Source organism: Astatotilapia calliptera, chromosome 5, assembly GCF_900246225.1.
Source record: "Astatotilapia calliptera chromosome 5, fAstCal1.2, whole genome shotgun sequence".
In the NCBI taxonomy this organism is placed as follows: domain Eukaryota; kingdom Metazoa; phylum Chordata; class Actinopteri; order Cichliformes; family Cichlidae; genus Astatotilapia; species Astatotilapia calliptera.
In genome coordinates, this window is record NC_039306.1 from 32589110 (window position 1) to 32612181 (window position 23072).

At 41.4% G+C, this 23072-nt stretch overlaps 1 protein-coding gene across 9 annotated transcripts in view; it reads right to left on the reverse strand.

Moving 5' to 3' along the window:
- Positions 1 to 23072, reverse strand: part of LOC113022962 (band 4.1-like protein 1) — a 95931-nt gene that overhangs the window by 23498 nt on the left and 49361 nt on the right. For 5 of the 9 annotated variants that reach the window (XM_026168954.1, XM_026168950.1, XM_026168947.1 and 2 more), the window contains exons 2-14: positions 19221 to 19358; positions 17143 to 17307; positions 12642 to 12746; positions 6356 to 6398; positions 6074 to 6149; positions 5489 to 5707; positions 5043 to 5130; positions 4812 to 4964; positions 3145 to 3242; positions 2172 to 2347; positions 1727 to 1956; positions 1314 to 1352; positions 736 to 780 (exon numbers count right to left, since the gene is read on the reverse strand). In XM_026168954.1, coding sequence (XP_026024739.1) covers positions 736 to 780; positions 1314 to 1352; positions 1727 to 1956; positions 2172 to 2347; positions 3145 to 3242; positions 4812 to 4964; positions 5043 to 5130; positions 5489 to 5707; positions 6074 to 6149; positions 6356 to 6398; positions 12642 to 12746; positions 17143 to 17307; positions 19221 to 19259 — 1476 coding nt within the window. In that variant the 5' untranslated portion in view covers positions 19260 to 19358. The remainder of the gene's footprint in view (positions 1 to 735; positions 781 to 1313; positions 1353 to 1726; positions 1957 to 2171; positions 2348 to 3144; positions 3243 to 4811; positions 4965 to 5042; positions 5131 to 5488; positions 5708 to 6073; positions 6150 to 6355; positions 6399 to 12641; positions 12747 to 17142; positions 17308 to 19220; positions 19359 to 23072) is intronic. The other 4 variants (XM_026168949.1, XM_026168952.1, XM_026168951.1 and 1 more) reach the window with 4 other exon arrangements.

A 23072-nucleotide genomic window follows, 5' to 3' on the forward strand; every position in this document is an offset into this window, starting at 1 on the left:
TTTAATCCTGTCACCTGTTAATGGGTGGGGTATTTTAGGGAGCAAATTAGCATTTTATCCTCAAAGTTGGTGCTTTAGAAGCAAGAAAAACAGGCAAGGGTCAGGATCTGAGCAAGTTTGATGACGTTTAAACTGTGATGGATACACCACTGCGTGAGAGGATGTCTAAACGCAGCTATAGTAGGGTGTTCCTGGCCTACAGAGCTCAGTATCTATCAAAAGTGATGGTGAAACAACAAAGGCGATGGGCGGCTAAGGCTCATCGATGCACGTGGGGTCAAAGGCTGTCAACAGACGAGCTACTATAGCTCATACTGCTGAAAAAGTTCATGCTGGTTCTGATAGGTGTCAGAATACAGCAGCATTTTACAATATGAAGTGTTGTTGATGTTTTCAGTGGATGTTACTGTGCTTAAAGTAGAGCTTTGAATGAAGGACTTGTAATACAACCTAAAAATGGAGAACTTGTACCAGCACATTCACTTAAGTCGAGCATCTGAGTGCTTTTCCCAGAGAAGAATGCACCGATGCTGCATTACAGGCACTTAAGGACGGGGAGAAGCTCACGTCTATCTCTGAAAGCAGTGCTAGAGATTTGTTGCTGGATGTTTCAAATACCTTTTAAAATATATAAATAAATCAAATATAAACTGACTGAAAAGATGCGGGCAAACCTCAGTCTATTAAAGGCACACACGACAAGAAGCACAAGAGCCAAAATCCAAGAACCTGTACCTCCTGTTTGTGCCGAGGAGTAGTCTCCTGGTCCAACTGAGAGAGCTGAGTTGGTTGCAGGACAATGGGCGAGCAAGAGAGGGGGTCAAAGGTGAAGAGTGCGGGGCAAGAGAGTGCACGAACAAGGTCAGATGCAGACACAAGGCGGTAAGCCGGTGAGAGGACAAGCAGGCAGACAGAAAGCAAAGATTTAGCTATCAGATACACGTATCATGCTGAGACAGATTCTGAAATGAGAAAATAAAGCCATCCCAGTAAATTTTGAACATTTAATAAAACTATAAGCATTACAGCCATATCTAAATCTTAAGTGAACCTTTACACCTAATTCTGACCATCAGTGTCTTTCAAATGTTTGCTGGGATGCCAAAGGCCACTACAGCCTTTGGATCACTTGTTAATGTGGTGCAATGCAGTATAGCTTTTTTTGTTTGTCAGTGATGACAGCCACAGGTACAGAGACAAAACCCAGTGGGAGATATGCAGAGAGGGCGAGGAACAATTAACAGACACAGTATTTATAATAAAGACAGCATACAGACAGACAGACAGAGACCAAATCACCAGACACCAAATACCTCCTGTTTACTGTCAATTGGTGACCCGGCCTCCTCCTTCTCGCCAGCAGGAGTTTAAAAATAGAAAAAGCATGTTAGTAAACAGAGGCACGGCTCGGGTCTGCATTTGTCAGCATAATGAGAAAGGGTTAAAAACTGTAAAGCCGTTAGCAGGATTTATGAGCAGTGCAGAGTAAGCATGTAAGCCTGAGTGAAAGGAGAAGAGTTAGTGAATGCTAAATCCAGCAAAGCTGCCACAGCGTTATGCCCCTGCTGGATAAACCTCAGCTGGACTGAGACGCTTGCACTGCACCTCTTTACATCATCGCCTCCCTGCACTTAAGCCAGAGTTGTGGGCAAGGTGACTAAAAGTGTGCGTTTAGCCCTTCTGTCATTGGAAACGCATTAAAGCTCCATTGGGAGGTCTTTATTACCATGATCTCTTTTTTTCTGCTTGGAGTCACGTTGCCGTCATGGTCTTTGTCCTGCTCCGCCTCCCGGCCCTGCTCGTGCTCCTTCTCCTCTTCGTCCTGTTCCAAACTTGGCTCCAGCTCTGTTTCCTGCTCGTCCCCGGAGGGGCTGTGCAGCCGTCGGTGTTCACTGATGCTGCGGTGAGAAAGGCCGTCGTGGTTCTCGCACATGGCTGATACCGGCCGTGAGAACTCTGTTGGTCAGACAGATGAGAAGCGTTGGATATTCTGGGAAGGACACTTAATTTACTTTCTTCCACAGATGATGAGAAAAGGTTGTCTTTGGCTTAACTTAGTTTAGCTTCACATGCTGTTCAAAGGTAAAAACAGTGTGATTTACAACACTACTCTTTGAGCAAAGTGAAGCTAGCTTTTCCTCCCTGAGAAGCCTTCATGCTGCACTGCTCACCTCCATCCAAGCTCCGGGAAAGCAGATACCTCTTACTGGTCGACCGCTCGAAGTGAGGAGCAGGCCGGTCTATGAGAGCACTGGCCTGCCTGGTTTGAGCCTGCGTCCTTCCGCTGTATCGAAACTTTGAACCCATCACCAAGAATCCCTTAGGAGGAGGCTCAGGAGATACCAGCCTGTGAAACAGACTGTGATAAGCAAGCAATCTAGATCTCTCAAAGGCAAAATACAGAGATATGTGGATTACTAATAGCTGAATAAATTATTTCAAGTCCAACTTAAATAAATGTGCATCATGTTTTCAGCTTCAAATTCACAGATTCAAGCTTCCCATGGATTGAAATGGTTCCATTTATTTGTTCACAGAAAGATTTATTCACACCTTTCATAAACTCTGGTCCATTGTTGATCCATATTTGTTGATCTATATTTGCCTGTTCTAATGAAACCATTACAATACAACAATTGCTGACCAGGAAGAGTTCTACTATTTTCTTTCCTCTCTCCACCCAACTGGCCACAGCAGATGGCTGCCAGAGATGTTTTCCTGTTAAAAAGCAGTTCTTTCTTCCCACAGACACCAAGTGTTTGCTTAACTGTTGAATCTTGGAGGTTTTCCCTTTAATATCTCAGGGCCTTACCTTACAATATAAAGTGCCTTGTGGTGACTGTTACTGTAAACTAGCTTGACCTTTAGGGTAAAGCTAGACTTCTCCTTTATCACTCTATAATACGTACATGCAATTGTAACTGCGTGCTATCACATAGAGAGCTGTATCATGCAGTTCATACATGTGTGACCTCTGTAATGCTAAATCAGTATATAAGTTAAGTTTACTAGCAAAGCCACGGTGACCATGGCAGTAGCCCGAGCGACTGTGCCTAATGAAGCTGTACACAGGGAAGTGTTCGGTTTGCTTTGATGGCCATCGAACGAAAAACCCTCCAACCATGAGAGCGGATCGATTCTTACCGGAAGAAGGTGTGATGCTCGATGCAGACCTTCCACAGCCTCTTGGCAGCTCTGTGGTTGGGGAGCTTAAAACCAATTGTACTTTCAAACTGTTCATACTAGAGGAGAGAGAAAATATGGAGAGACAGGGAAGGTGAGAGCTGAAAACACCACCAGGTATGTTTACTCTGTTTTGCTGAAGGGCGCATCAATTTGTTGGACGAACATTTAGAGAGAGTCCTAAAAATCTATAAATATACAGCATCTCATATCTGAATGATCACTGGAGCCAATCAATAAAAACAGTCCTTGTTTTGTGCTTGCAAAAAACTGCTGGCACCAAACTTATGTCAATATATAAGCTACCTTATTATTTACATATATTCTGCAGACTGGACAGAAGGCAGCAGGTCAGAGGCAGGAAGGATAACATGCAGTGTTCAGAGGCTGGGAGCAAATGAGTGGAAAACAACTTCATGGCTCTATATTTACACTCTTTATCCCTCTGTTCTGACTGTGGCTGCAGCTGCAGCAGCTCTGTTAAAAGACTTCTTTCTTTGGCTCTATCACAGGCTCACTGTGCAGCTCTGTCACTTGACTGGGTCTCGCCCAGACAGCCTGACACTTTGAGGCTCAGCATGGAGGATAAGCTGCAGCACAATGACGAGGGCCAAAATAGAGACCCTTATAATAGAGGTATAAGGCTGTGTTTAGTGTGTGTGTGTTCAGGCTGGTTATTGTTTCCTTTATGACTCCTTTATATATATATATATATATATATATATATATATATATACATAAAGGAAACAATAACCAGCCTGATTTCAAATATCTTACATGCTGTATATAAAATATGGGCATAACTCAGCTCATACAAGGTCATAGTCCATAAACTTGGTCATAACTAAGTTTATGGGCTTGATCTGTAGTTGTCAGCATGTAGATTTGAATAATTCTGGTCATCATTAAAGCTGTATGGTAGTACTAGGGTAGCAGCTGCTACCCTCTGAGCATGCCGTGTCAGCCAGATCACCTCCTCGCTCATTAAAACACCAAGATAGTGACACCCAATGGGATTTTACTGACAAATGGGTGCTGCCATTGTGGCCAGGCACGTCCATCTACTAACACCTCAAAAGCTCTCGAATTTAAGTTCTTTATTTCATAAGCTACAGGTGCACAAACGCCCTGTAGTGGCCTTATGGGGCGGGTCAGGCAACCGGTAGAGACTATGGAAATGTACAAAACTATACTTCCAGTCCTTGTGTTACTTAAAGCTAGCACAATGGTGGCTGTAGCAAGGAAATTCTTAAAATTGAGGCTCACATCTCCCTTTGGTTATGCACACATTTGTATGAAGATTTATTGTTCTAAGAGTGCACCAAGATCCTAAAAACCAAGAGCCCCATTTCCTTTGATTGTTGTATAAACAGACTAGTTCAGGCATGTCATACTCATACTCATTTTAGATTGTGGGCCAGATACAGCCTACTTTGATCTTAAGTGGGCCAAAGGAGTGAAATTTCTCTTTCTGTTAGTTTAAAGACATTTTTCATTTGAAAAAGCTGCAAAACTTTGGAAAAAGTTTTTCCAAAACTGGAAAGGGCCGGATTGGAGTCTTTCGCCGGGCCAATTCTGGCCCCTGGGCTTTATGTTTGACCCTCCTGGTCCTTAACCATAATGCGTACTTCTCCAGGTCTTATCTTGATGTAGAAGTTGCTCCTCTTGTATGAAATCTTAAGGATCTTTGGCCAGGCAAAGCGGTTGATCCTCAGCCTGTCACGGTAAATCAGCAGGCCATTGGCACAGACACCAAGCATTATTTCAATCCCCTCAGAATCCTGCAGCAAACACAGACAGAAATTATTCAGGAGTGCATTCATGACACCTGAAAATCAAAAAACGCCAGAATAGCCAACCTTAGCATGATGGAGGTCGACTCCGTACATGGACAATTTCTTTGCGTTCTCCAAGAAGTTCATTTCAGCCTCTGCTGGAGTCATCCCCCTAGAATAAGAGCAGAATAATAACAATACTGTAGCAGACTTTCTTAAATAAAAGATCCAGAATGGTGAACAGCGGGAGCAGTATTCGAACATGCTTGATATATTCTCTTCTAAGTTCCTCCCATCAAGTACTTCATTTGGGAGAATGCCAAAAAGCAGTGCCACAGCATCACCATGTGAATTGAGAAGTATTGTCACACTGGCAAGATTCACACTGTGTACATTTCAGTGACAGACGGCATCTATCAGCAATGTGCATGATGAAGTGTTTTTGATGCAACTGAAAACTCATCAGATGATCACCCTAAGACACTTGTGGATACACAAAGGTCTGATTTAAACAACAGCGTGTCATGTACTTGTAGTTTCGATGGAGCTCCATCACCCTCTCCTCCAGCTCGCGCGTCTGATTGGGAGCAAAGCGGAAATCGCTGACGTAGTCGGTGCCGTGGTCATCCTGGTCGTAGTCTCCCAGCTCGGCCTGAACGGTGTAGGAGCCCAGGAGGGCGTGAGTGACGAACGAGCACGGCAGGCGACCTGACAGCATGTCATCCCTCAGCTGCAGACACAGGTAGTATCTGTCAGATGAGACGAAAAAGGGGAGGAGAGGAAGGAGTGTTGGCAGTCAAACAAGCCCGAGCCAATGCAAGCTCCAACAAGTATTCAGCCTAGTTAATCCATGGCAGTTAGTAGCATTCCAGGGCTAATCCTTCAAAAGAAGAGAGGGATTTGGGCTGCTCTGACACTGGGGCAAATATGCCATGAGAATTGTTACAATGTGTTTATGTAAACATCCATCAGTGGGAATATATAAAAAAGGAAATTATCTGTACTGCTGACACGTGTTAGCGATTTATCCTTTGAATAATTCTGAGGAGCACCTGACAGCACAGCCAGAGGAATTATGACTGGAGATGTAGTAGAAGTGTGTGTCAGCACTCTACCTGGTAATATCTTCCATGAGCTGGGAGGGGTCAGGAGGGTAGAACTTGACAGCGAAGGCAAAGTGCCACGGAGAGTCTGGTGAGAGATTGTATTGAGAGCAGGAAGCTTAAACACATCCAGTATAACGGAAAAAAAGTGTTCATTAGAAGGCAGTTTTGGAGCTCTTCTTAGCAATTTAGCTGACAACTCCAAGTACAATGAGCAACAAAGCTAGTTTTATGTCTCTGCTAATTGAATTTTAAAATATTAATCCACTACAGCTACTTGGAAAAGACACTCACTGCGCATTTGCTTCTTGATCTCCTTGGAGGGGTCCAACCAATTCTGAAAGACAGAAGGCAGAAATCACACAGAGTAGACTGGAAACATGGCTAATGCACACCCCGGTGTCACATTTTACTCTAATTGCCGCATGTGTTCCTTATGAAAGCCTCTCCATATGGTAAACAAAGAGACTGAGCCCTCCCCTGCTGAGGCATTCAAACCCGCACAGAGCAGTCGTGTTTTATCACTGCGCCACAAACTCACTGTCAGCCAGTTACCTATGTGATCTCATAGCATCGGATTGTTCAGTGAACCAGTTCACCAACAGGGGCACCATTTCAGATTTGGTTGCTGGAGCATTTCATTAGCCGAAGAGTTTGTGTGAATTCACTTGTTACAGCAGCTGTAAATCATGCTGTTTAGACAGATGTCAGCGGGAAGACAGTAACAATATCTCCCACAAGAACTCTTAGGGAAAAAACGATGTATACTGCTGTGAAAAAGTATTTGCTCCTTAGTTCTTTTTTTGGCATATTTGTCACAACGAAATATTTCAGAACATGAAACAAATTTGAACATTAGACAATAATAATACCAAAATTGCTCCAAGAGTTCATTGGCGACTCATCTTGGAGGTCATAAATGAACAAAAAACAACATCTAAACAAATGCAGGTCACACTCGCCTTGAGGTCAGAGTTCATGATTCAACACTGTGCAAAAATGGGACTGCTGAGTAAACAGAACACAACTGGACAACATCTCACTGATCCCAGAGACTGTTGGGAAAGTGTTCTGTGAACTGCCGAGTAAAAAGGTAAACTTTTGGAAGGTTTGAGTCCCATTACATCTGGCATAACACCAAGAACACCATGCCAGCAGGCAAGCATGGTGATGGTCATGATCTGGGGCTGATTTGCTTCAGGACCTCGTTGTCTCTACTAGACAATCAGGGAGACGATTATCTGGCCATCGGTTCATGCCCTGAAGCTCAAGAGCAGGACAATGATCCAAAACAGACTCGCAAGACCACCTCTGAATGAGTAAAAAAGACTAAATTCTTCAATCTGATTGTGATGCTTTGATAAGATTTCAAAAGTGTGGGCATAAAGTCTTCAAAAGTGGTGTGAAAGACTCACTATCAGTTATTCCAAACACTTGGTTGCATTTGCGTGATGAAGATTTTGGTTCCATTTGGGGGTTTGCAATGTTTTCTGTGTTCAATGTCATGTTTTCTTATTTTTTTTACCTTTCTCAAGGCTTCTGATGACGTCTTTTTCTGACCTTATATCCAGTTACTACTGTTATTTATGCATTGTTTCCATTATTTAATTCAACCAAAACAACCTCATAGTTGTAATTTTAATACATGATACATACTCTAATCAGAAAAGTCTGAAAAATGTATATTTTTTACATTTAAAATAAGCAGCTTCTCTCTTTAAACCAGCTTATCTTCTGACTGGCTGCCCCTGACTTCAGCAGGATTTGTGCTTCTGTGCGGAGGATCACAGAGGCACAAACCATTTGTCACCTTGTGGTGCACAGGCCTCGGAGTCAAGCGAAAATTTGACTTTAGAGTAATAGTAGTATTGCTGCTAGCCAGTAAAATTGCTTGTGCAGTTTGTTTGGCCTTGACATGAAGAAGTTTATCCCTGCGGTGAGAAACCACTTCGTCATTTATAAATAAAGTTTGTAAAAGGTGCCCGGCTTGGCTCAACTTCTAAACTAAGCTCCCCTGACTTGCCTTATTTGGGTACATTACTTGTTTGTACCAGTCTTGTCCCCAAATGTTTGGCACGCCCACCATTAATCAGTGAAGTGATGTGTATGAGTAAATCCTGGCTTAGAGCAGTATGAAGCCTGAGTTTAGTCTCCAAGACAGTCCCACTTAAACATACACTGACCTCCTTAATTGGAACCCTGTCTATGTGCACCCACTGTTGTATAAATGACGTAAAATAAGCTAACACATAGTATATCCTTTGTAAACATGAATTTATTGGTTCCTGGTTTATATACTACGATGTCAACAGATCAAAATTGCAGCAACACTTTTATTATAAAGAACAACTGCATTGTTCTTAGGCTAATTTAAGGTTTTTATGCCATAACATACTGAATTTCATATCAACAGCAGATTATTTAACAGCACAAACAGTTAATGGAATGCAAAATAATCTGAAACGGCTATTTCTGCCAAACATGCAAAAGTGAACCACACTGAGTCTATAGGCATGTTTGCTGGTCGGTAACTTCGTCACAGCATGGTAGCACACTCCCACTGTCAATGCTCATAAATGCCGCGTCCAAATTCATAGGCTGCATCCTCCTGAGGTCCTCCGAAGGCCGGGTAGACTGGAAGTAAACGGCTGTGAAATTGGACGGTCTAGCCTTCAGTTTTGCGTCACCGCTGTCTCAGTGGCGTTTAATAAACTCGGCCGTCTGTTCCTTTCTATCTAAAATATAACAGGACAGTGGCGTAAATTCTCGATCATCTCACACTTCTGTTTAATCAGTTTTCCGTTTGACATTTATTCAGCTGTAATCTCAAATAATGAAAACGATGTGCCGGGGGTTCGCTGTTCTCACCGGCTCTGGAGAGCCTTGAACCTCCGGCTAGCTATCAAGCTGATGGGTGCCTCCGAAAACATCGGAGTACTTTTGCAAATATGTGATGTCTTGATAAACTGAGCAGATGTTTGACGTTTACACAGCTACATTCTCACCTGAAAATATCTTAAAAAGTTAATTTTGTGACCCAGAAAGATTAGTAAGAGTAATATTAAAACTAAGTAGCTGCTGCTATTGTTGGAAACTGGAATTGGCTGGGCCACGCTATGAATTCTGGGATATGGCCACGAAGGATATACCCGACCCATCCCTCAAATCTTGGGAAAAGGAGGACGCATTTGTCGGCCACATTAGGAGGAGTCTACGAATTTGGACAGCCTTCGTCGTGTCGCTGTGACGTAATCGGCCTACAAATGCGGCCTCAGGAGGATGCAGCCCCCAAAGCCCCCAAAGTTTATATTCAGCACATATAACAAGTCTGTCTACAGTGGATGTTGTGGAAGCAAAGTTAAGATGCTGCTCAAGTCATTCATAAGAATCATCTAAACTTAAACCAATCAGCAGTTACCAAGAAGTTTCAGGAGAAATCAAAACTGTGATGCTGACAGCGGAGCTAGAGGAAAGGTCAGTGGACTAGCAAAAACCTAATTAAAGAAAATGAGTTGCAATGGGTGTCTATTGTTATGTAAATTCCACCCTCATGCTTACAGACATAAAAACGGGTGTTTGAGCAATCCACGATGCAGAGAGCTGACAGTGATCTGCACTAACCTGAAAACCACACAGCAGCTGTTTCCTAATGCTGACCGTCGTCTTGACAGCTGGTACTACACGAATCAGAGTGAAACCATGAAGGGTTGTTACACTACACTGCAACTCCGTGGCCTCAACGGGGACAAACTGCAAACTGTATCTCTCACAGTTTGCCTCCTGCGTTACTCCTCTGGTGTTTAATCGAACTGCTAAAGACTAAAGAGCCGCAGCCATTCGATTGTCACCATGAATCCACCTTCGATCAGCTAAGGGTAAAGAGAACTAGTCAGGTGCTGAAAAGCAGGAAAAACTTTTCATCACTGATTCATTATTTTACACTTTGTTTTTCAACTTTACTTTCTAAAGAAATCACATAGAATAAATGTTCTCTTGGAGAGCGGAGATTGAGTTCTTGTTCCCCCAACTGAGACAGGGAAAGGGCATCTGAAATGACATTTAAATTCTCAAGCTTGTTTGGTCTACCAATCAGCACTGACCCCTGACACTAAGCTCACGCTGTGCCCTGATAAGGCCATCTTTGATGAGACTGTCATATTGTGAGGTCCAAGATTATCCTGTGCACCTCGAGTCACAGCATGTGAGCTGACAAACTGTGTACAAGCCAATGACTGGGGCAGAGGATACGCACCAGATGTTAAAAGGGGCTTGGTCTTGTCCTATCTTTAAAAGACTGGAGGTTCCTCTGTAGCCTGTTGTGCAATCCCATACCTACCCTCTGGGAAGACATCAATGAAAACCCCAGACCCACATCAAACACAGCACTCTCATGTGAGTTGACAGCCAGGACCCATCAGGTCCGTATTAATTATACGATTATATGATAAGTCTGGTCCGCACACCTTATAACAAAGCAACAACAATCCGTGACTAACATATTCAGACCTTCGTTTCAAAATGTCAAAAAGGTTGGTGTGCTGACTGGAGATTAATGTTAGAGCCCATTTATCAGGAAATAATTAAACTTCAGATGATGGAAAAAAGAGGCAAACGAAAGTCAAGTGACACAAAAACAAGCAAGATAATGCCACGAATCTTAAGGGTCAGTTCACCCGAGAGATTACTTCCACTGAGATATTGTTCAGAACTGTAAACACACAGATTCACTCTATGTGAGGCTGTTTCAGCTGTAATTATCAATATTTTTCTAATAACTTGTGAGTTCTTTTAACTTATTATGAGTACATGAGAACAAAGATGTGCTGCTCATCATGAATAATTTGTCCCCTAAGGTACCAATTGATGGACAAGTTAGTAACTATCTAGTGAACATGTAATCAAACTAAATGCTAATTTTGTGTCTGATCTATGCATGTCTTGCTATCTTAAAAGAAAAGCACTGCCTTATTTAGCCAGTGCTCTTTGTTATGGCTACACCACTACAATACATCCAGTCAACATTATTAATGCATGTGGTTTCTGATTACTCTTTCCTTTGGGCAATAGAGTCACTCTATGCTAACCATCAGTGAAACTTGCTTGCTAGGTGATATAGGTTGCAAAGATGTGGTGCTCTATCTCATACCCTCCATGTGATTGTGTTTGTTACTAGCAGCGTTCATCTGTAGTTTGTAGGGAAGGGCCTGTCTCGTCTGCAAACACTCACTCCAGAGCAATCACAAGGAGCTTTGTTGTTTAGCACTCACCTATTTCACCCAGTGACACCCAGCAAAAACTAGCCAACTGGTCTGGAATATACCTTCTTTCCTTACTGGAGTTACTGATGTTACCATGAAGTAGCTGATCAGTCTCTAGGCCTGTGTAAATGAATCCTTATATTCATGGTCTTAGTTCGCACTGAACTAATGTACATATTTACTGCTCTAACTCACATTTTCGTTTATGTTACATGATCACTAAACGCAGCAATCAGCTACTTGTATCTTTAGCAGCACCAAGTGGCAACATCAAGGCTTGAAATTCAGCACATCTAGAAATGATTTAATGCTGTTAAGACTCCTATGTTAATTGCTAACTATATTTTATAACCCATCCATCTGGATAAAAGGCAACGGCTGCTGTGATTGACAGGTGTTAAGACACCTGCAGCTGTAGCCGATAGCTGTCTGCCATACTTTACCTCTGCTAATTAAACTGGCTGAACTGGACCTCTAGACCCTCTTTGTGATGTTCGTGTCTTTTGTTGCATTTTTAACAGAAATATCTCACAGAAAAATGGTCCCGTGTGGTACAGCCTGTCAAGAAGGTTGTGCTTCAGTTCAGCATTTATTAATCTGCTGCTTAGCATTATTTAGCAGATATGTGTGCAGTTTATGAGTGCAGTCTGCTAATCGATCTTTTTAACTGATTACTGCGTACCTAATACATTTCTAAAAAACCTAGTCAAACAAATCCATGCATGGTTAGACGACCAACACTGAGAACCTTTCTCCTTTATCTAATTTCAAATAAAAAAATACTCAATAAGGTAATTTTATTAGCTAATTAGCCAGTGCGACCTAAAAGTTAAAACTTGCCTTTAGCTATTGCCTGAGAAAAAGCAGAAAGTCATCCTGCTTACTCTTCACCTTGCCATAGTCATAAATGAAAGAAACAGCAAAGTCACTGAAGTCATTTTGATCTAACTTTTCTTTTTAGCTCTTCAATTTTTTCTCAACTGTGCTCTTAGCTGGGGCCCGTGGAGATTTAACTCAACCCATGAAATTATTCTACCTCCGGAGCAGCTCTGCCTCTGAGAAATATTTCTATCACTAAATTTCATATATGCATCTTGCAAAGAGTAGATGAGGCACTTTCATTTCTTCTTCAACTGTACAACTTATTCAAATGTCTTTTGTCCAGGCCCAGACTTTAGCACGGACATTTCCATTTTCCATTCTTCTCTGAATGATGGATAGCGCACCCCAGAGAGTGCCAGCAAAAAACTGGGAGGAATACAGATTGTTTAGCGAGCATTGTTTATGCACTGAGAGGTTACTGTGGTACACAACTCACTGACCTTCTGGCTGTCTGTGTCGGCAAAGGTCAGACCAAAGTAGTCTTTCTCCAGCAAGTTAAGGTGTTCACACACCATGTCCATCAGGGTCTGTCCTTTGGAGTGTTTCTGCAAAGACAAACATACATGACATAAAAGTGTGGAAAAAGGTCAAGAGAGAGAGAAACAGTGCCTGCTACATTTTTGACTATCGTACGTGCATACTCTAAGTGCCTTTTACTGTAATAGTTAGCTTTTAATATGGAAAGAACTGGGTTACTAATACACTATCAGACTTTATTAGGCAGCAGGGCTTTTTAAGGTTCTCTGGACCTAAACACAATTTAATAACTCATTTGGTGCGGTTATACAGTCACTGCGACATGCTGCAGAATACTAGACTTTGCACTACAGGCAGAGATTTGATACTTACTATTGACAGAACTCAAGGTGAATTTTAGTAATATTTCCTGTCACATTAAATAAACAGGCTTCTGTGTGTGTGTGTCCACAAACACACACAAAAGAAAATATTTTCTGTCACACTACTGAAGGCACAGTCAGCCATATTTGGTAGAGATCTATTTATTCTGGTGTATGCAAACTGCAAGCATGGAGTTCAATAAAAATAAATCTGCAGGAGAAATGTAGAAGATTCTGGATCAAAAGCTGCAAAACTGATTAGGCACCAATTTGGGTTAAAGGTCTAGAAGAGCACTCAAAGGAGGAAACACACTGGCTGCAAAGTTCAGTTTTTTGGTTTGTTTGTTTTTTAATTCAACTATTAAAAAGAATCTTTTATTTTATGTTACATTTATGTTAGTTTATCCCATTAATTTGAACCTCTGAAAATGAAGCACTATGTATAAAAATTGCATTTTACACAAACATTCTGTAAATCCTTTGAATTATAGTTGAAAGTCTGGACTTCAATCACATGCCTGACTTACAGCTCACTGTGGTGATGCACGGAGGCAAAACTACAAAACATCAAAGACTGTAGGGTGCTGTATACTCTTGCCGAATTCTGTCCATCATAACGATTTTGACATTTTCCTTTGAAATCCATACCACTGCATTCCTAAAATAGTGGAACATCTGACTCAAATCCAAAAATGAAAACTTCAAAACCTCATAAATAAAAAAAATCAGGAGGTCAGTTAGCAGGATGCAAAGGAATGATGTTGAATGACTGCCAAAAAAATGCAGACAGTGATGGATGTGACCATATTAATTAGCATATAACTGTGTACGAATATCTTTAAACAAGCATCGCATATTTCACTGGGCTGGGCTGCATATACGTATTATAAAGGGAATATAATATTAGGAGTACAATTTGTGCATGGGCTTATACTCCATAGTAAATATAGAACAAGAAAAACACTTTATAAGTATGCATACACAGTTTTATCCTTTCACAAGGCCTACTTTAAGAGGTGACAAGATTGAGCGAGGAGTTGCCAGGGAAACTGAAGCAGTTTTTTCCTTGTGCTGTCTGTTTCCTTAATATCTCAAGGGTAGAGTTTGAAAAAGTATTTTTCCTTTTCGTCACAATGAGTGAAGGGAGGTTGGTGGAGGAACACTTGGGAAGTGCTTCTAAGCTCTCATCTTGTCAGTCAGCGAGTCCCCGACAGCAGCGCTGTTTATGTACAACGAGAGCACGCTGCCATCGGAGGCGGCACAAAGAATGAAATAAACAAATCACTGGAGTCTTGGAGTCTTAATAAGCCGTGACTGAAGTGATCCCATCTATTTGCGAAATAAAAATAAAAAATAAAAAAAACACCTCAATAGACGGGGAAATCTTGGATGTCAACTAACCAGCCATTCCACCCAAAATGGCCTCATTCAACACATCAGCATGACCAAGCATGAAGGAAGGGGCTGGGTGAGAGAAGTGGGTAAGGGTGTGGTGTGTCCTTCCCTGTTTGAGGGCCGCAGGGAGGCTCAGAGAATTAATTAACTCGTGAGTACCACCTCCTCCAGTGAGAGCGCTCCCAAGGTGTATCCTGCCTCCTCACAGGTTCCTCATGATTACTCCTGGAAGTATGAGGAAGGTTCAAAAACTTCTATCCTAGCAGGAACAAGCCTGTAGTCCGAGACCGTCGGCAAACTAGACTTTTACAAAACGTGTGTAGGTAGACAAATATCCAGATGTGCACTTACAATACCAAAGCTTTCATAAGCATAATGCTGTTGTCTGTTGAGGTGCGGATAAAACCCAGATGTTTTCACAGTGCTCGGAGAGGTTGGCACCAGAACACCAATGCCGATGGTCTTACTTCACACACTGTTGTAAATGAACAGCCCCCCTCCTCCGTCATCACACCACATACACAAGGTTTCACGCACTTGTGCGTTAGTGTCCTGAGGGTTGCTTCATAATAATATTGTTCTTCTATTTTCTCCTTGACTGCACCGGGTCTCCAATCATGTAATAGGTATATAGATTTCTTTACACCCAGTTAGTAGCCTGTGCTGGGGGCTTTTTATTAAAAAATGCAATGAAATCAGAATTTATTGACACCTTTGGGAATTACTCAGTATAACTGGGCAGCCTCACACTATAATTTTGGTCAATATTGTAACCAAATTATTTAATATGATCATGTAACCATGTGATTCTTGAACTTAAAGACGCTTTTACAGGAGAGTTCAATATATCAGTGCCAGGTGGCTATAAAGAGAGTTTCAGGCTTTATAATAGTTAATATACATGAAAGTTATTTAAACTCAGTAAACAACAAAATGCGGCTGCCTGTTCTGCAGTTTACTATTTTCATTTGCCTTCAGCATACTACTGAACTGTGTCACTGGAGCTTAAAGGGGCATACTAACCACTGGCAACCTGAAAATGATTTGTAAACTAAAAACAGCCATAAAAAAATTCCGTTTCTGTTCAAAAACACTGCCTGTAAGCATCACTGCCAAGTAACCATAAGGTGAACATAAAGAGAACAAATAGTAGGATCTGCTGTATCGAGGAATTACTAATGTAAACGAAGAACACGTTCACAGAAACGCCTTTCCACCATCCTCTTTGCAAAATAAGGAGCGTAAGAATACAGAATTGTAACAAAGGACAGTTTTCTTTGAAATGTGGTGTCTAGATACTTTCTTTGGATCACATTACAGTAACACTGTGAGGAATCCTGGAGTTATTTCTGAGCAGGGAATGTCCTTAAATATGAAACAAATACATGGGGCTGTTTTCTTAAATTTCCACAATATTTCTAGTTCGAAACATCCTGTCTAAGAGTGATGGTGAAAAACTAGCTGAGTCTAAAATCTCCCCGAAAAGCCTTCAGTTGATCCAGATAAAACTGAATTGAACTGAACTGAATTAGACTCTTGGTCGCGAGCGCAGTTATTCCTTCTGTGTCCATGTGCTGTGTTGCCGGTGGTTGCTAGGGTTCGGGGGAAGCAGAAAAGTGATGCGATGTGGTGCAACACTTGTGTCTTTGCAGCAATATCTGCTGTAATGCTATTTAGAATCGCTAAAGGGGCAAAAACTGATCTAATGTCAGTTTCCAAAGCATGTTTACAAGATGTTACAAAAATCTGTTTTACCCCACCCTAGAATATTCTTCACAGTTCAGATTTAAAGTTTTTCCATTAGAAAACAATGGCTGTACAATGGATGGTTATTTTTATTACAGAGATTTTTTGAATTTCTAGGATTTCATTAGTTTGTTGCTAATGAACAGTTTCTGGATGGAGTTTGCTAATCGAGTGTGTCATCCAAATATAGTCAGTCTTAGCTCCAAAATACATCAAATGAAACTCCAGAAACCAATGGCTACATCCATCTGTTGTAACACTGTGCCCGCTAAGCTTTTGTACACACACGATGGCTCCAGACAGGCTATTCACTTCCTGATTTTTGATGTACATCCACACAGATTTCTTTTGAGTGGGATAAAAAGTTAAAACGTCACATAGCTTGAAATATTGCTGCCCAGTCATCTCCACAGTCAAGTAACTGAATATAACGACATCCTTCACATCCTGAAAAGATATTTTAGCCAAAAAACAGATAGGCCTCCTTTGCCTGAGGTGCATGCTGCTGCTAGTCATAAAACTCCAAGTTCACGTTCAAGTCGACGCCTTGTATTTATAATAGAAATAGACTTACATCTATCGCTTCTGTCCTCACTTATGCATGCATTCAGTTTCCCTTCTCAGCAAGCGGCAAATGCCCTGTTTCACTCTGCAGTGTAATGACGACACATCTCTTGTGTGGAATGAAGACTTTTTTTTGTCTCTGTGTGTATTACAGAAATGTGTAACATTTCTTTGAATTCACCCTCTGGTGAGTTCTCAGCATGGCACCCTCGCTTTTATTCTTTTTGCCCCTTTTATCCGCTTTGTGCAACACTATACAACACACACAACTGCCCACAGAAGGAACCAACAACAAAGGGAAAAACATAATGTTCCCTTTTTCCAACTGTTTGCTCAAAGCACGATAAGCCTAATTCCAGAAAACGTGTAAATGCAAATTGTTTTCCGTCTGGCGTACCTCAGTTTCTCCTTCGAACTCGGAGGAATCCAGTAGGGTCACTTTAAAGGGGGCTGTTTTAAGCCGTTTGGAGCCTTTCTGGGGAGATTTGAGGTTCTTGTTGGGAGATGTCTTTTCAGACATGTCATCGGTTTCTCTGTGTCCATCCATGTGCTTGTTCTGGTCCTTTACATAAAAGAATATACAGAAAATGAAACGACAGATTTAAAAGTCTCAAAAACAGAACAGACACTTGAATCTGTTTAAATGTTTTCACACTTTAAAATGGCAGTTTCACGCATACTAAGTCCAATAATGGCAAATACATTATAATATATATCTGCTGTAAATGGGCCTGAGTTTCAGTCATTAAAGTAATCGCTAAACAACAATCTGAAATGAAATACAACCACTCTGCTCTACAAGAAAGAAAGTTATGGCAACATGAAAGAATCTTGTGCTGAAATATGACAAAATAAGTGGATGAAAGCTCTGTCCTGAGAAGACAGCCTGGACAAAAACTATTTTTTAAGTGTGAGAGTTGTATTTTGCAAAAATCTGTGTGAGTTATGAGCTTCGGTGCCAAACTGTCAGAAGACACAAATATATTCAATAAAACAACAAAAACAAAAAATCCATAAACACAAATCATTTTTGCAGACACATAAACATAAAACAGCTGAGTTATATTTAGATACATTTCAACATCAGTAGTCAGACCTGCATTATACAGTGGTGGCTATAAAAAGGCCTGTGAGCTGGTGACAGTTTCTCACCACACCCACTAAATAGCAACTGCTGCTAGCTAACAAAACCGATAGCCAAAACTTTTCTTCTTCTTTCTTACACTTCTAAGTAGTATATGGCTCGACACGTCACAATGTCTAGTAATGATGTTCACTGGAAAGACTTTAAATCTCGTATACCCCAAATTGCAATATGTCATGTTATGAACATTAGTAACATTTGTTAAGTTAGCATGACTGCCTGAATAGTTTAATTCATATAAATACATTTATCTCTTGTCCACCATTTTGGACATGTGACAATCTTGGTGACAATCTAGGATTAAGCGAATAAGCCCGACCACACAGGCCTAGAGACGGGTATGAAGTGGCTAGAGGAGGTTGATGGCAGTTCCCGGGAAAATGATTACTGCAGCTCCAGTTACACAGGCCTACAGACTTTCAGTCATCTATTGCAACCGTACAGCAGTCGCTTTGCTCACTAGCACATTGCAACAGTTTGCTTTTTTTTTTTTTTTACAGCACATTGTGTTTTGCATCCTGATTGGCTGTAGACCTCCTGTACAGTACAGAATGCGTTCAGTTTGTCAAATTTACATAAATCTTCGTTCGCTAGCAGTGTGACTCTATAGTGCTGTACTGTGTGTCTGTCAGTTTTCTCCCCAACAAACACAACAATGTCAATGAAACATAATACTGGACTTATTTTTCTACAAAGGTGGTTAAACAAGAGAGAAAAATGTGAAAATTTTCATGCCTGTCTGAGAAAAGTGTATAAAGTTTAGTGAGGGGTTTTACAGCTTTAAAACATCTATAACAATTGTAAAAAAATAAAGTTGGCTACTTGGCGGATTTCACCTATCGCAGGTTATTTTTAGAATGTAAGTCCCGCGATAAACGAGGGACCACTGTACTTCCATTCAAACACAGAAATGAGCTAGCAAGCAAAACAATCACGCTGAGATTTTTGGTGCTTCACTTTCTTTATAGTTTCACGCAGCAAGACCCAGCAGCCTCCAGGAACCACTTTCAACCAGTGGAGGAACACACATTTTTCCAAAGCAACTGGTGATTATACACTATCCAGTATGTGTGTATGGCATTACAAGATACAGGAATAGTCTGGCACAGATTAGTCAAGAAGATTAGATAATGGAGTAGACGTAAACAGGTTAATGAAGAACAAAGACTTTGGTTGTGTAGACAACAATTATTTTTCAGATTAACTTTTACTTAGAACAGTTCCAAACTTACTATATAAAAGTTATTATATCATGTTTTTACTGTGTTTCCACCAACTAGATTTCTGTAGCATTAACAGTAGCCTCGTAGCACTATGAGATCCATGCTCACCTGTTTCGCTATTTTACTGTCAGAGGCTGAGTCCTGCATGTCTGCTGCTTCCCCCTGCTGTCCGGGAGGACTCCTTGTTTGCGTTCTTCACCTCTGACTCGAGGCCTTCGTCTGTCACTTCAGCAAAGTAACACCAACCTGAGAAGAGACAAGAGCATTGCAAATATATAATATCAAGTTTATAATGAAAAATAACTGCGTGCAGGGCTACAATGCTATATCGCCGTCATTAATCGTTCCCCTCTTTAAAAAAGAAAAAGAACAATTTTAGAAAGTGAAACATTCTAAACACAATTGCATGTATTCCCAAACCATAATGGCGCCTTCATTATAAATTCTAAAAGCTATGCTTTCTTTGTAAAACACCACTTGCAAAGACATAATTCATGCTGCCGTCAAGGGCATTTACTTTAATTATAAAATCCCTCACTGAGCCAGATAGTGATCATCTATTTAAGCAAGGCAAGTTCTGACACTCAGGCGACGAATACCAGAAAAAAGTAAATCAGGTTGTGAGCGCTATAGTCAGTATTTGCTTCAAATACCAGCTGTTAAAGAGAAAAAAAGGGTAACAGTAGGAGATTACTTATCCATCAGCAGCTACGCCTGTAATTCTTCAGTCTGTCTGATTTGAGTGCATATGTGCACAGAAGTTATTAAACCTAATAGTCCGTTGTTCGTCGCATAAAGAAAACATTCTGCCTAATAAATCTAAAAATGCATAGAGAGCAGCAGACGCTTTGTTTCAGTTATGTAGGTTTATTATGTATCATCAGCGATTGAAGTCAAGTGTTAATTTTCCTGGATATTTGTTGGAGCTTGCTGTCTTTAGTTGCAGGGTATAGGTGTGGGTGGATAGAACAATAACCGCAACTGCAGACACACAGCAGAGCAGCCAGTTATATCGGTTTGCAGAGGTGTGTACTGTTAGCACGTCTAAACAGAGGCCCAGAAGATAAACACTTAAGACACTTAAGACACTCTCACAGACACCTCTGCACTAGTTAGAAACCACAGCGTAGAAATGTTGCAGCAGATGCATTGTTGAATTACTATTCTACCAACTTAATGCAACAAGTAAAGGTTCAGTTTATTTAATTGGTTCAGGAATCAGAGCAGTAAGCATCCATTGCAAAACTGGTAGGTTAGCATTTGCATGGATGCATATTTTTGTGTCAGTTTTATCTAACTAGTGACTAAACAAGGTTTTTTTTAAGTAAAAATCACAATATTTCCTTCCAAACTGTAGTGGAGTAAAGAAATAAAAGTGAAACTAAATAAAAATACAACTACATAAAAACTGTAGTCTTATATATCTTATCTTAGATTAGTTTAGCCTGTTTTAGCTTATTGTAGATTAGCTTAGGATGTGTTCGTTTATCTACATCAGTGGAGAAGTCTGCGTTAAAGGCTTACTTTACACCTACTTTACAACACACAATACTCGCAAATTAAATTTATACAAAAACAGAAGTAGGTGCAAATTTAGGCTGCGAGTTTTCCAGGGTTTATGTGGCATTTCACCTTGCTTTAGCAACATTTCTGAGTCTGGAGTGGTAATTAATGAGCTTTAGCCTGTTTCTCTCTTTTTCTGGGCTTTGTGCTCAGTTCAGGAAGAAGTTTTCCAGGCTGATATGAAAGAGGTTTTCCCTTAAAATGCCTGCGTGTTCAGGTTATTGTGTAACAGTCACAATATGTGCAGTAAATAGCCAGTGTTATATATGGTATGGAGCAAACATGCATCAACAAAACAGGCTGTCTCGTATAAAATGACTAATGGAGAGGATACATCAAGGACTTCTGTTTGCAATATCCCCCCCCCCCCCCCCCCCCCATCTCCTGGCACCATATTACTTTTTTTTTTTTTTCAGTTTTAAACAAGGAAGCTTTTTGTGACTCAGATTTTGTTTGTAGTACTTAGAAACGCCATCACAGGAGAGGTATTCTGTTCACATTGTAGATTTTCTGTGTAATAATTTATGTTCTTTTCTGAGAAGTCTTGTTTCAGCGCTGAGGCTTCATGTTTAATGTCTCGGAAGCCCACGTGGGTTAGATACATTTACGTGCGAGATGCAAAAATAAAAATGACACTGTGTGCACTGCCTAGTCGTCTGTTAAAAGGGAACAGGCAGCTCTGCCTGCCAACAATGGATTTCTCACTGTATGATTGCTGAACATTAGCGGAGAGCAGCGATTTAAGCATGAAGCTTCTGAAGCCGTGAAACATTTTAGTGCGAATGGCCCAGATACACACTAGTTAAAACTTCCTGCTCCTGCTTTTATTTTTGCAATTTACTGAACAATGAAGAAGCTGCTCATTATTTTTTCAGTCTAGGGGCAAATTAAAACAAAAAAAGATGACCCAGGAACACGTTCTTCCTTAACCTTTGATCAAAAGAAGGCAGTGTAGATAATGTGCATAGCAGGAAAAATGCTTGCGTTATACAGAAGTCCCCTGAAGGCCTGTGCTGTATATAATCCATACTGTATATGACCCTGGAGGTCTCTATGCCCCACAAGCAGCAAATCACATCAAAATAATGCACCTGAGGATTGTAGGCAATCACAGCCAGCATGGGCAGCACAACCGGTTCACACTGGTTCAGAGGAAAAGACAGTCCCCTCCCGACTCCCAACCAGAGGTCTTGACATACACGCACGTGTTTAAAGGAGTGTGAACCCCTCCTCTCACTCCTCCTCCTCCTCCTGGTCTGCAGCTCTATCACAACTGCACCATTACTTACAATCACAGCAAATTGACAGAAATGAATTCTCCTCCTTGGGGACAAAAGTGAAGCGTGGACTGGTATGTCTGCTCAGGGCCTCATTTCCTCCTCGCTGTCTGATCCAGCTGAGTACTGAGCTATGAGGTGCCAAATCAATTTTCTGTCACTGGCTGGATCGTGGGTATGACTGCCAAGTAAACTTCCCCGAGTGAAGAGGTAAAGCTCAGGTATCGCATTCTGACGGAGGAGGAAGCACAACACCGGCGTCCTCCCCTGGTCCAATTCAGTCAAGCCGAAAACACCGAGCCTCTCCCCTGCGTGCTTTACAGCTGCGCGCTTTCTCATTCTGTCCAAGAGAAACAGAAGCTGACGTGCCTCCCCCACCACCACCACCATCACCGTTTAAGATCCATCTGGGCTACATGACACGGTGCATTCATCTACAGCCGTTTCTGTGAATATATCTGTCTCAGTTGTGCTGTGTTCACAGCAACAAATTACCTGAGAGCAGCTCCGCTCTAACAGTGTCTGTTCACGGCTGTGGACATTTTTCACTCTCACTTCAAACACGTTAGCAAGCCCACAGCCAAGCGTGACACATTTTATAACCATACTCAGATCGATAGCTACTGTTGCTTTTGAAGGGATATCTTCGATTCACGCCAGCCGATAATGAGAAAGCCTGTCGAGGACGCGCGTTCAAGCAGGTAACACGTAAGAGAGAATACAAATCACACGATCCGGAGCGGGCTCGGCGCTCGATGGGGTCTCTTATTGAGACATCTCTTGAAATCAGATTAATTACCAAATTAACGCAGATTGATGTCACAGAGCGAGGCAGTCAAGCTCTGCAAAGGCATTAATTTCCTGCAACAGACTATTACCCACAACGGCCTCGATCACCGCTCTCAGCGAGACCTCTGCGGAGGAGAAGAAAGAATCTGAGAGGGCAGAATGTGCTGCATGCTTCCTTTGTTGTACGCTGGGTGCAGTTTACTGACAAGGTCTGCCTTTGATATCTGCCATCAGTAATAATAATTCATTACAGGGAGCGGTGTATTGTTTCCTCAGAGGGTTATGACACGCTACTTTTCCCTAACAAGTGCAGCCTTTCCCTCGTGTTTCT